We start from the raw sequence: 12,199 nt of genomic DNA, 5'->3' as shown, positions 1-12,199 counted from the left end.
TAAGTTGTGGTTTGACAAGGACCAGTGAGGAAGAATGACCTATTTCCCAGTGCCTTGTATGCAGGAAAAAACTATCCAATAACACAATGGTTCCTGCTAAGTTGAAACGCTACTTCACTACAAAGAATGGTAATTTTGCTTTAAAAACTAAAAGATTATTTAAAGAGATTGTTGGACATGCCAGTTAAACAAGTAAAATATTTCGAAAAAGACTTCAAATTTCCAATAACGCACAACTTGCATCATACAAGGTAGCAGAATTAATTGCTGCAAAATTAAAACCACATACTACGGCAGAGTCGCTTATTTTACCAGCACGTTGTGAAATAGTAAACATGCTTGGCGATGAAGCAAAAAGGAAATTATGAAAATTCCTCATTCAGACGATACAATAAAAAATAGAATTAAAGATATGTCAGATGATATTGAGAAAAATCAATAAACCTTCCACAAAAAAAAAAAAAAAAAAAAAAAATTTGCTTGAAAAATTGACAAGTCCACTGACATTAGCAGTAAAGCTCATATATTAGGATTCTTTCGTTTCATTAATGAAAATGAAATAGTGAATGAATGTCTATCATATTTAGAAAATTTTCAAATTTCATGGGAGCTGTGTGTGTAGGAATTTGTATGGACAGTGCTCCATCAATGGTAGGCTCTATTAAAGGATTTTGCTTCCCTTGCAAAAAAATAAACCCAAATATATCTATGCACGGTTTTTGCACAGAGAATCCCTAGTTTCATAAACATTACCGCTAATATTAAAACCTGTACTAGACAAAGTTGTAAATATGGTAAATTGCATCAAGTCAAGACTTTTTTAAAAGCACACCTTTTTTAAAAAAAACTTTGCATATCTATGGAAGCCAAGTACGAATCATTGCTTTTGCACAATGAAATAAGATTTTTATCCAGGGGTAAAGTGCTATACTGAATTTTAGAACTTAAGAATGAATTATTGGCCTTTTTTCAAAATGAAGGTACAAATGCTTTTGTTTGTAAAATGTCTTCAAAAATTATATTTGGTGTTCTAAAATGGCATATTTAGCTGTATTTTAATTACTTAAATAGTGTTAATAGTGTTAATGGGGTGCTTAAGGGTCAAAGCTATAACTGAGAGGAGACCTCCACATAGCCTTTAAAGGAATGCGAAGAACCGACCAGGGCTTCTGACCTAATGTCCAATCCTCACCTTCTCGTGGTGCACCCTGTTGGGTATCTACTTTGATACTGAATGAACGAGGATGGGCAGGTAATTTGGGATTTAGCCAACCAAATTGTATTCTTATTGGTTAAACCAAAATAAAAAATGATGGTACAACAAAAAATTTCATGCCGGCTGGGGCGTCGCCCGGTTTAACAAGGCCCTCGTTGTTTTCGCCAGGGAACCAGGGCGAACAGCGAAAAGTCAGCTACTGGAACAAATCTGAAAACAAACTCCAACTCAACATCACCACAGTTAAAAATCGGTATTATCAACTTAAGAAGCCTGAATGGCAAAGAAATGGAGCTAGCTGAGGAATTACATAAGTACCAGATCGACATAATAGGGGTGACTGAAACAAAAAAGACCAAAACTTGTGAGATCTTTCTGAGCAATAAATACAAAATGTTATATTCAGGCAATGACAATCAAGAAAAAGAAGGAGTAGCCATAGTATTCAACACAAAATATGAGGCTAATCTTCTTGATAGAAGATTAGCCTCATCTAAGGTAGAAGTGGAGGAATTTTTCGAGGCTTTAGAAAAAGCAACTGACACAATGAAAAAGGAAAAGTTGGCCCTTGTTGGGGATCTAAATAGCAGAGTAGGAAATGATTGTGAGATACACAAAAATATTTTGGGAAAATTTGGAGAAAAGAGCAAAGCTAATAATAATGGCAAATATCTGTTGGATTTCTGCTCAGGACATGGACTGGTCATTACTAACACCATGTTCCAACATAAAAATGTGCACAAATTCACATGGAGACAAGAGGCTAGGAATAAGAAAAGTCTCATTGACTATGTTATTGTTGATAGTGATGTTTTCTCCTTGGTGCAGGACACCAGAGTGTACAGAGGATTTGAAATTGGAAGTGATCACTATTTAGTCTTGAGCAGGATAAAATTGAATTTCATATTGAAAAGAATTACATGTAAGAAAGTTTTAAAGCGAATAAAAGTTGAGCAGCTCTCAGATGTGAACTGTAGACTAAAATACACAAAAATTATTGAAGAAAAATGAAAGAGTTTGAGAACAGGAATCAAACCTTGGAGATTCAGTTGCAAACTCTGAAGAAAACATTGATTCTGCCAGTGAGGCATGTGGTGAGGTTGTCTGTAAGGATAAAAAAATCAGAACTCCCTGGTGGACACAGGAAGTTAAAGAGGCAGTGAAGGAAAAGAAGAAAGCATACCAAAAGTTCCTGGCAAATAAGTCAGCTTTTGCTCCTAGAGAATATAGAGACAAATGCAAGAATGCTAAACACTGTGTAAAACTAGCTAAACAAAAGTCATGGGAGGACTTTGGCAAGAATATAGAAAATAAATATCAAGAAGGTGGCAAAATATTCTGGAGGTTGTTGAAGAAACTTAAGAATGGAGGAAAGAGTGCTGTAAAAGGAATTAGAGATGATAAAGGTGACATGAAAACGGGAGAAAAAGATATCCTTGAAGTATGGAGTAATTACTTTGAAAAACTACTAAATGAAACAAGCAGTGATGACAGCACAGTGGTAAAAAACACTGACCAGGCATGCAGTCAGGAATACATATCCATACTTGAAGTAGAAAAAGCCATCAAAGGCTTGAAATGTGGAAAGGCAGCAGGAGTAGATGATATTCGACCAGAAATGCTGAAGTATGGTGGTATAAGAGTCTTACAGTGGCTGCACTGCATAGTTCAGAAAGCCTGGACAGAGGGACGAATTCCCGATGATTGGAGTAGAGCTCTCATAGTACCCATATATAAAAAGGGAAATAAAACTGAATGTGAGAATTACAGAGGTATTTCCCTACTGAGTGTTCCTGGCAAGATCTATGCAAGTATACTTGAGAAACAGTTGAGAAGAATTGTGGAAGAAAAGCTTGGAGAAGAACAAGCTGGATTCAGGCCAAATAGAGGCTGTCAGGATCAGATCTTCACTTTACGACAAATAGTCGAGAAAGCATAGGAATATAACAAAGATCTGTATTTAAGTTTTGTCGATCTGGAAAAGGCATATGACAAGGTGCCAAGAGAGAAGCTATTCAATACACTGCAGTTATATGGTGTGAATGGGGCATTATACCAAGCAATACTTAGTCTTTATTTGAGTTGTAAGTCAGCTGTCAGAATTGAAGTACAGGAAGATGGTTTAATGTTAAATCTGGTGTGAGACAAGGATGTACATTATCCCCTCTGTTATTCATTATCTATATGTATCACATTATGAAGGAAAGTGGTATTACACCTGATATCAAAATTGGAGATGTTAATGTCAGCTCTTTGCTTTATGCGGATGATGTTATACTTCTAAATAAATCTGCTACAAGTCTGCAAGATTCTCTGACTAAATTGAATAGCTGTTGTAATAGCTATGGTATGAAGGTCAGCAATAAAAAGACAAAGACAATGAAAATAGGCAGAATCGTTGAAAATGTCAACTGTGTTGTGAATGGAGAACCTGTGGAACAAGTAAAACATTTCAGCTATTTAGGCACGATTTTTACTGAAGATGGTAAATTAAATATAGAAATAGACAACAGAATCAGCAAAGCTGGTATGGTGGGAAGTCAATTGAATAAATTCATATGGAATAAGAGAGAAATTAGTCAGAACACTAAATTAGCTGTATACAAGACAGTGTTCAAACCAGTTTTAACTTATGGATCTGAGAGCTGGGTCAGAAGTAAAACACTTGACCAAAGACTGGAGACCACAGATATGAGAGTCCTGAGAAAGATTATAGGCATGAACAGATGGCATCAATGGCAATATCATATTAAAAACGAGGATATTAGGAAAGAACTTGACATTGTCAGCATCCAGGAATGCGTTAGCAGAGCTAATCTCAGGTGGTATGGTCACTTAAATAGAATGGGCAAGGAAAGATTAGCAAAACAAGTGTTCTCTGCCAGGTTGGCAGGAAAACGACCCAGAGGAAGACCAAGATATAGGTGGATTGATACGGTACAAAGTGCCTTAGACGATAGAAATATAAGATTTGATAATGTTGGAGTCTTGACAAGTAACAGACTGATTTGGAGGAAAATTGTAGATAGGAAATTAATAATGATGTAATTTTTTTCATGTAGTACTATCATATCCTGTACACCCCTTGAGGGTACATGGCAGGAATTTGATGATGATGATGATGAATAATTAAATTTAAATAACTAAAAATAAATTTTAAAAAAATAATAATTAAATAAATTTAGGAAATTTAACCTTAGCTACTTAGGTGGCGCTTTGTGAATATAACAGTTATTGTTTAATTAGCCTTGTACCTGTACTGATGATGCCTGTGATACTCAGGTGAAAATTCTATGAATAAAGAATAATTTATGTGAGTTAATTCCGTTATTATAATAGTAATATGTCTACTCACAGTATTTCCTTACTGAAACTTACACAATTATGACTGGATACAAAATCCATTTGGCACAGTTAATACATCGAGTTGTGAATTTCCATTACAAGAACAATTAGTTACCTTGTCAACGGATCATACTCTAAAAATGAAATTCTCTGAAATAACTCTTGAAGAATTTTGGATTTTTGTCCAAGCTGAATACCCAGCTCTCTCCAATAAGGGAACTGAAAATTTTGTTAAAGTTTTCAACATCATATTTGTGTGAGCTCGTTATCTCTATAATAACCAATATAAAAACTAAAAAGCATGAAAGACTTACTAATATAGACAAAGAGATGAGGGAAGCCATATCACGTATTAGAACTGATATTGTTGAATATCTGCAAAAGCCAACAAGCTCAAGTATCGTAATAAAATAAGTTCCATTTTTATAAAAGGCAAGTCTATGCATATTTTTTTTACTGTTAGTTTTATGATCCTAATGCTTTTGGTGTTCCCTAAATTTTTCTTATAATCAAAAGTGTTTCGTAATTTCGAAAAGGTTAAAAACCACTGGCCTATATATATATATATTCACTTTTTATGGGTCCATTGTGATAAGGTTTCACTGGCCTGACAGCAGTTTTGAATTGGTTGGTTCTCTCGGATAGTGCCTATGTGTTCTATGTGGTGCCTAGGGCAACTCATAAATGCTGGCGAGTATATTCCTGTAAGCTCTCTGGTCAACTTCCTTATGAAACTTTTAGTTTCTACATTTGGCTTTGAAATAATGCTGGATTTAATATCCACTTGATTTACATAATTGTACATGTCAATACTTGAGGTAGAAAAAAAGTCAGACAGAGTGCAGAGAGGTGGATGAAGTAAAATATTTGATTTGAAATGAAAGTGGTATTGAAGTTAATCAGTGGTTACACTGCATAATCCAGGAAGCTGGTCATAAGATTGAATCCCAGATGACTGGAATAATTATAACAAAAGAAAATAACTTTGAAAATTATGAAGAGATATGAAGTGTTTAAAAAAATAAAATAAATAAAACATACCTGAGAAAAGCTTTGAAAGAACCAACAGAGAAAACAAACTGGATTTAGGTAAAGGCAGCCATAAAACCAGTAAGCTTATTTGATTCAGGGATAAAAGTAAGGCCATTTTATTCATTGATACAGATTTTCAGTGATTTTCTAGTCAGCTATGAGAATTCAAGGTATCGTTCTTCTGTTTGTAAGTACACATCTCAGAAGCTATATCTGGAGTTTGAATCAGTAATGAAGCATTCCACTAATCAGCAAGTATAGTATCATTTATTTTAACACATAAAATTGATAAACAGTCAAAAAAATAATAGATTGAGGAACTCTTCTAAAGCTTTTTTGAAAAGACATACGAAACCAAAAGGAGAAACTGCAAGTAGTTTTTGCAACCACCAGTCTTTCAACTTTAGACATCAATAATTGAACTGGCTATCTCTTGAGAGCCTAAACCCTAATGGTATACTACTGTCTAAAATGGTGAGTGCTTTTGATTTTTCTGAGATAAGAGAGAAAAAAAAAAAAAAATTAGTTTCATGGAGGAAGACCTACTTACCTGCACCAAAATACCACTAACTCAAGCACAAGCCGAAAAAAAAAATGCTTAGAAAGTTCTTAGTCAGCAGTTGAAGTTTTTTGTTTCCTGATAAGTGTTTTTGTGCTTCAAGGATAATGGTCTGAATTCAGCAAGAATTAGTAATGATTCTAAAGTCAGAATCAGTAATAAATCATTCCACTAATCAGCAAGTATGGTTGCATAAATTTAACTGAAATATGGGAGATTCTAAAATTATCTTCAGCACAACAGACACAGGCTATGTATATACCACATCCATAATAACATGTGACATAACTGCAGTTCATACTTTTACCATTACAAATGAATTGTTTTTGCTAGTTACGTATGTTTCCTAATAAGTGTTTTTATGCTTCAAGCATAATGGTCTGAATTCAGCAGTACAGAATTAATATACTCACAGCTTTTGTCTTTATGTCTCAAGTTAACATGAATACAAAATAGGAGTGTCCACACCAGGTACATAAGGGTGATTGAATTATTAATATAGGACTTTTTGAAGTCGCTGAAATACTTACTTTTGCATAACGGCATCCTGGTAAATAACACTTTCAGCAATAGAAAAAGATGCAACATCAAGAATATAGATATTTCCACTTAACGTTCCAATGAAAACATTATCACCACTTGAATGAACACAGCATTTTGTAATTTTCTTCATTCTGCAATAATGTAAACATGAATATTTATTATTTGTGAATAGTCAATTATTCATAATGGTTACCTAAACACAATGGGAAAAGAAAGATTAGCAAAAAAGTATTCTTTGCCAAGTTGGCAAGAAAAAAAAAGGCCCAGAGGAAGATCAAGATGTAGGTGGATTAATATAGTAAAAAGTGTCTTAGAAGACAAATAAGATCTGGTAATGATGGAGTCTTGACAGATGAGATTCATTTTGAAGGAAATTGTTCATCGGAAGTTAATAATAATGTAAATTTCATGTAATATCATAATGTCTTGTACATCCTCCTGAGAATACATATCAGGAATTTGATGGAATATTTATTATTTATTTAACTAAAATTTACAGAACAAATGAGATAAAAATAATTATTCCATAACTCAAAAATGCATATTCCTTGGTATGTTAAGAACATGACCTTGAATACCAAATCATTTCTTATAACACCATTTAATATTTTGTAAGGAATTAATCATCTCCTACAGTAAGCAATCAGATACATATTAGATACTGAAAGTTTTTTCCACCTGGTTATAAATTTAAATTAAAGAAGCCAAGAAATTATATTCCTGCTACAGGCAAAGCAAAAGCAAACAAAGTTTACATATGAAGAATCTTCATGATTAAGCTTCTTATATACGAAGGCTAATGACATCACATTGACTGCCTTAGTATCGGCACATCCTTTTGGGGGAAACATCAGCTCTGGCAAGGTTTCAAAGGAGTGGAAAGAAGGTAAGATAGTTCCATTACGTAAAAAGGTGGCTCCAAGACTTCTTTCTGTCTTGGAGCCACGTGGTTGGCCGAGTGGTTAGCATATCCATTCTCCAGCCAAGAGGCTGCAGGTTCAAATCCCTCCATGGACATGGATGTTTGTGATTGTCATACTAACTCTGTGTGGAAAGGGAATATGTGACCCTATCCCTTCTTCTAGAAAAAGACTTCACTCCCAAAACCAGGCGAGGTACAAGATTGACTATATGGTGTCTATCAGTGGCGGCCCATTAAGTTTTAAGTGGGGTGCTGCCTATACAAAATAATTTTTAAAAAATTCTTTTTTTTATATTAGTAACCAATTTATTAATAAATAAATCTACAGATTTATTTAATAAATTGGTTACTGATTAGGAAAAAAATAATTTTTTTTTTAAATTATTTTGTATAGGCAGCACTCCCACTTAAAACTTCATGGGCTGCCGCTGGTGTCTATGGACATCAAATGTCAATTTTTTTTTTATAGATATTTCTGAGAAAATTCCTTTTCCAAGTCAATTTTTTTTAAGACAGAAGTAATAAATTACAGGCCAATCAGTATCTGTGGAGAGGGAGCAGCATGGCTTTGTACAAGGGAGGTTCTGCATCAGCAATTTATTCACATTTTATAATTAGGCAATAACAGAATTGGATAAAGGAAATGGTTACACTATAATGCTGCTGGACTACACATAGGCATCTGACAATACGTGAAAAATTATTACATATTTTGGAGCAAATAGGAATGGATGAGGTTGGTGCCATGTACAGGAGACAGCTGATAGCATCAGTGGGCAGTGTATAGAGGAGTGGAATCCAGGCATGAGGGTGACTAGTGGAGTGCCCCAGGGCTCTGTACTAAGACCACTACTCTAATTTGTACATTAACGATATAGCGGAAGATTTGAAGGGGGGGGGGGGTATTCAGTTGTTTGATGATGCAAAACTTGGAGGGCAATAGTTGATAAAAAGTAATATCTATATTTTGCAGGATGATTTAAATTGATAGTGTGGGGCAAAGGATGATGGCTGTCAATTTAATGTTGCAAATACACTTTGGGATGAAAGGGTTACATACTTTGTATCATACTAATAGTACTAATTTACAAGAAATTGATGAGGCAGGAGATCTGGGGTGATGGTGAATAGAAATTTGAAATTCAAAGGACATATTGAAAGAACTAAGGATTACTTGGATGTAAAGACAGAGATTATTATCCCTTCTCATAAGGCTATGGCTACATATTCACTACTGTACACAGATTTTGTCACATTTCTAAGGGACCAGGATGTGGTGGAGAAGATTCAGAAATGAGTGACCAAGCTAGTGACAGGTCTGTGGAATGTTCCCTATGAGAATATATCAAAGGTGTAGAGTTTAGCTGACAAGCAGAAGCGAGGAGAGATGGAAACTTATAAGTCACTAAAGGGATTCTATAAGATTGACACAAGAGAAATTTTTCAATACAAGGAGAATAAGAGGCAGACTAGGTTCTTTACTTGAAATGGTGAATGAGTGGAATGGATTGCCAAAAGTGGTTGTTGGTGTCCCAACAGTGAATAAGTTTAAGGTGTATGATAGGTACTGTGTTAATGGATAGTTTGGGTTTCCTGAAATGAGTCTTAAAGCCATGGAGTACCTATATAAATAATAATGCTATGCGTTATGGAAAGCGCTATTATCCAGACCAGTTTCTACCTTTGGGAGTCAAATCTACTTAACATGAAAACTTTGCTTGTACTTGGATAAAGAATTAAACAAAAATAAAATTTCTTGGCTTCTTTAATTTTAATACTAGATAAGCATATCAATGAAACTAAACCAACAGCAGTTGCCTGGCACTTGTGGAGAAAACCACTACTTTGAAAATCAATGCCTGGGGGAGAAATACCGAATTTCTCCATTGTTAGTCCTGTTACAGGCAGAAAATTCTTGAGACATTGTGGAACAGTGGGTAAAATATCTATAAACCTCCAAACTTGCAAGACTAATATTAGCAGTATTTACTTAATAATGAATTCCTGATGTGAACTCGCAATAGGTACAGAAGAATACCATGACAGTAATATAAACATAAGTAGTACTATCAAATTTTTTCTTCCAAATGAAGATGCAACAGACTTAACTCCATCAACATCAATTGAGCTAGTGAGCCTTCTTGCAATTTTTTTCCAGGCACCACATTGGTTCTGTTAAGCAGCAATACCACTTGAGATTAGTTCTGTTCATACATGCTGTAATGTTATTAATAAACAGTTCCTTTCAAAATTTTAATAATTTATCATATCTGTCGTCTGAACCCTGTTTTGAGCATTGACTGTGATTGTCTTCAAAAGTGGGAAATCAGCTTCACCCAGTTTAAGGCCACCAAGCCAACTTACTAAATGCCTGAAGTAGCTTTGAAAAAAAGAAAAAAAAAATTGATTACTCCCTAGGGCAGTATAAGGTAGGTTCCAAAGGTTTTCAGTGTGGCCCTATGGGAAGCTTAGTGTACCAGTTTCAACTCCCTACCTGTGTCATTCGGTTGGAGGCACTCGTTTGACTAACACGGCACTAAGGGGCTGTAATATTGAACACTGAGTACCACGCTGTGATAGTTTTTCATCAAAGAAGGGCTTTCTCCAAGTGCTATCACACAGCGACTGAATGGTGTTTATGGGGAGGCTTCTCCATCATAACCTATTCCTGTGAAGGAAGGGACTAAACAGTTTCGCCTAGGAAGAGAGAGCATGAAAGATGATCCTCGTGATGGCTGGCCTCTGGAAGTGATGACTGAGGAAAATGTCTCTTGTTGAGGAGGAACCATTCAATGACAGACAGCTGAAGCTCAAAGAAATCTCAGCACGGTTGGGGCTCTATAACAACTGTCTTTTGCATCATACATGAGAAGCATCATATGACAAAGGTCAGTTCAAGTGGGTGCCCCAACTTCTCTCTTCAATTCAGGAGCACTGTGTTCCTGTAGGTTTTTAGAGCTTTGCCAAGGGAATCACTTGTCTGTGGAACGTATCGACAATTCACTTGTGAACTTCTAACACCTTCAGAAGCTCTGACTGCTGCTCATGATTCAATGGGTGCTATTCTGTTCAAGTGGTATTCACTTCCCACATCCCATTTTTGACTTCTCTCAACCAACAAAAATGGGGACCCAGCTTGTCAATCATACAGAATTCCACAAACCTACTAAACTAGCTCCTCTACTTTCAGTTTCTATTCTCTAGAACAGTTTCAACTTTTATTTGTAATGTCTTCAACCCTCAGCTTTTCAAGTACATTCTCTCCTGAATCCTCAAGCCTATAAATGATACTAATGTATACTAGTTCCTACAGTCTGTTGGGGATAGATATTAAGATAAAGGGAATGTGCAACTATCACTATAAATCATTAGATATCTAATGATTTTCCATAACTATAGCATCTGTAATAAAGACACTTTAGTTACAGCAAATCATTAGATATCTAAGCAGTGATGGATGCATATTTCCTTTATCTTAATCCTGCCCCTTCATGGTAAGGGCTATTTTCATTAGTGTTTAGCCACATGATATTCTAAAAGAAACCTAATGTGTGTAATTAGGATTTCAAATGAGAATATTTGTCAAGTAGCCAGTACTTTGCAATTCCAAGGAATCCACATAAGTTCTACATGCTTCAAGAGTAAAATAATTCAATAAATATACATGGTGCAAACCGGAACACTTTTTTGAAGATCCTATGGATGGTTAGTTTGTTTTCTCTAAAACTTAACCACAAGCATTATTATTACATAGCACCTCCAAGGATGCTCTCCATGGGAAGGCACACCACTCCACTACACAACTCACAATCTCCCCTACTTAATTACTGCCATCAACACACAATGCAAATCAACTACCCACTACTAATAGTAGTTTTTTTTTTACCTGTAAATTACAGGTGTTCTCATAGTCAATTTGCCTGCGTGAAAGACAAAGTTTCCATGAGAAAAACTTTACTACCTCCTGAGGTTAGCTAAGCCACCTCCATTTGAAAAAGCATTATGATTCCTAGTATAAGCAGATACTTTGTTTTCTAATTTCAACTCAATTTCTAAAGGAATTCTGAAATAAATTTCAAGCAAACTGATTTTAGTAGTTCAAATATACATAACTAATTTATACCAACAGAAAAAACTAAATATTACTTACTGTCCTTCTAAAGAAACAGATTTTACTTCCTCCAACTCCCACTTTTCATTCTTCTTATTAATTTCCCATAAATGGAGAGAATTATCATCACAGTGAGAAATAAGGCGGCCCTAAATACAGATCTTGGTTAGAATAAACTTCATTGAATGGTATACTAATTATTCAGCACTCAACTGATGACTAACATCCCAAAGGTAAACTGATTCATGTTTAAATGAATATATACAAGAGAAACCACAATTATACAAGAAATTGTTCATAGAATTCTCTACTCAGAAGAATGAGAAAACTACAGTACCCAACATTTATCAATCAGCACTAAAGGCAATCACAGTGATGGCCAGTGAATTTAGAAGAATACACTATACATCAACAAAATGCAGTTATAACTCAAATTGCAGGATTTTGCTCATTTCAAAAAACCAACCCATC

The 12,199-nt window shown here is 35.0% G+C and overlaps 1 protein-coding gene across 3 annotated transcripts in view; it reads right to left on the bottom strand.

The window, feature by feature from the left end:
• LOC150107906 (lethal(2) giant larvae protein homolog 1-like) overlaps positions 1–12,199 on the bottom strand; it is a 443,798-nt gene that overhangs the window by 293,338 nt on the left and 138,261 nt on the right. For all 3 annotated transcript variants that reach the window (XM_090415428.1, XM_090415430.1, XM_090415429.1), the window contains exons 5-6: positions 11,768–11,877; positions 6,683–6,826 (exon numbers count right to left, since the gene is read on the bottom strand). In XM_090415428.1, coding sequence (XP_090271554.1) covers positions 6,683–6,826; positions 11,768–11,877 — 254 coding nt within the window. The remainder of the gene's footprint in view (positions 1–6,682; positions 6,827–11,767; positions 11,878–12,199) is intronic.

This window comes from Typopeltis vanoorti, chromosome 3 (assembly GCF_054136105.1).
Source record: "Typopeltis vanoorti isolate ZY-2024b chromosome 3, IOZ_Tvanoo_1.0, whole genome shotgun sequence".
In the NCBI taxonomy this organism is placed as follows: Eukaryota; Metazoa; Arthropoda; class Arachnida; order Uropygi; family Thelyphonidae; genus Typopeltis; species Typopeltis vanoorti.
The sequence above is the reverse complement of the archived record's forward strand: the minus strand, read 5'-3'. Positions and strand labels throughout refer to the sequence as shown.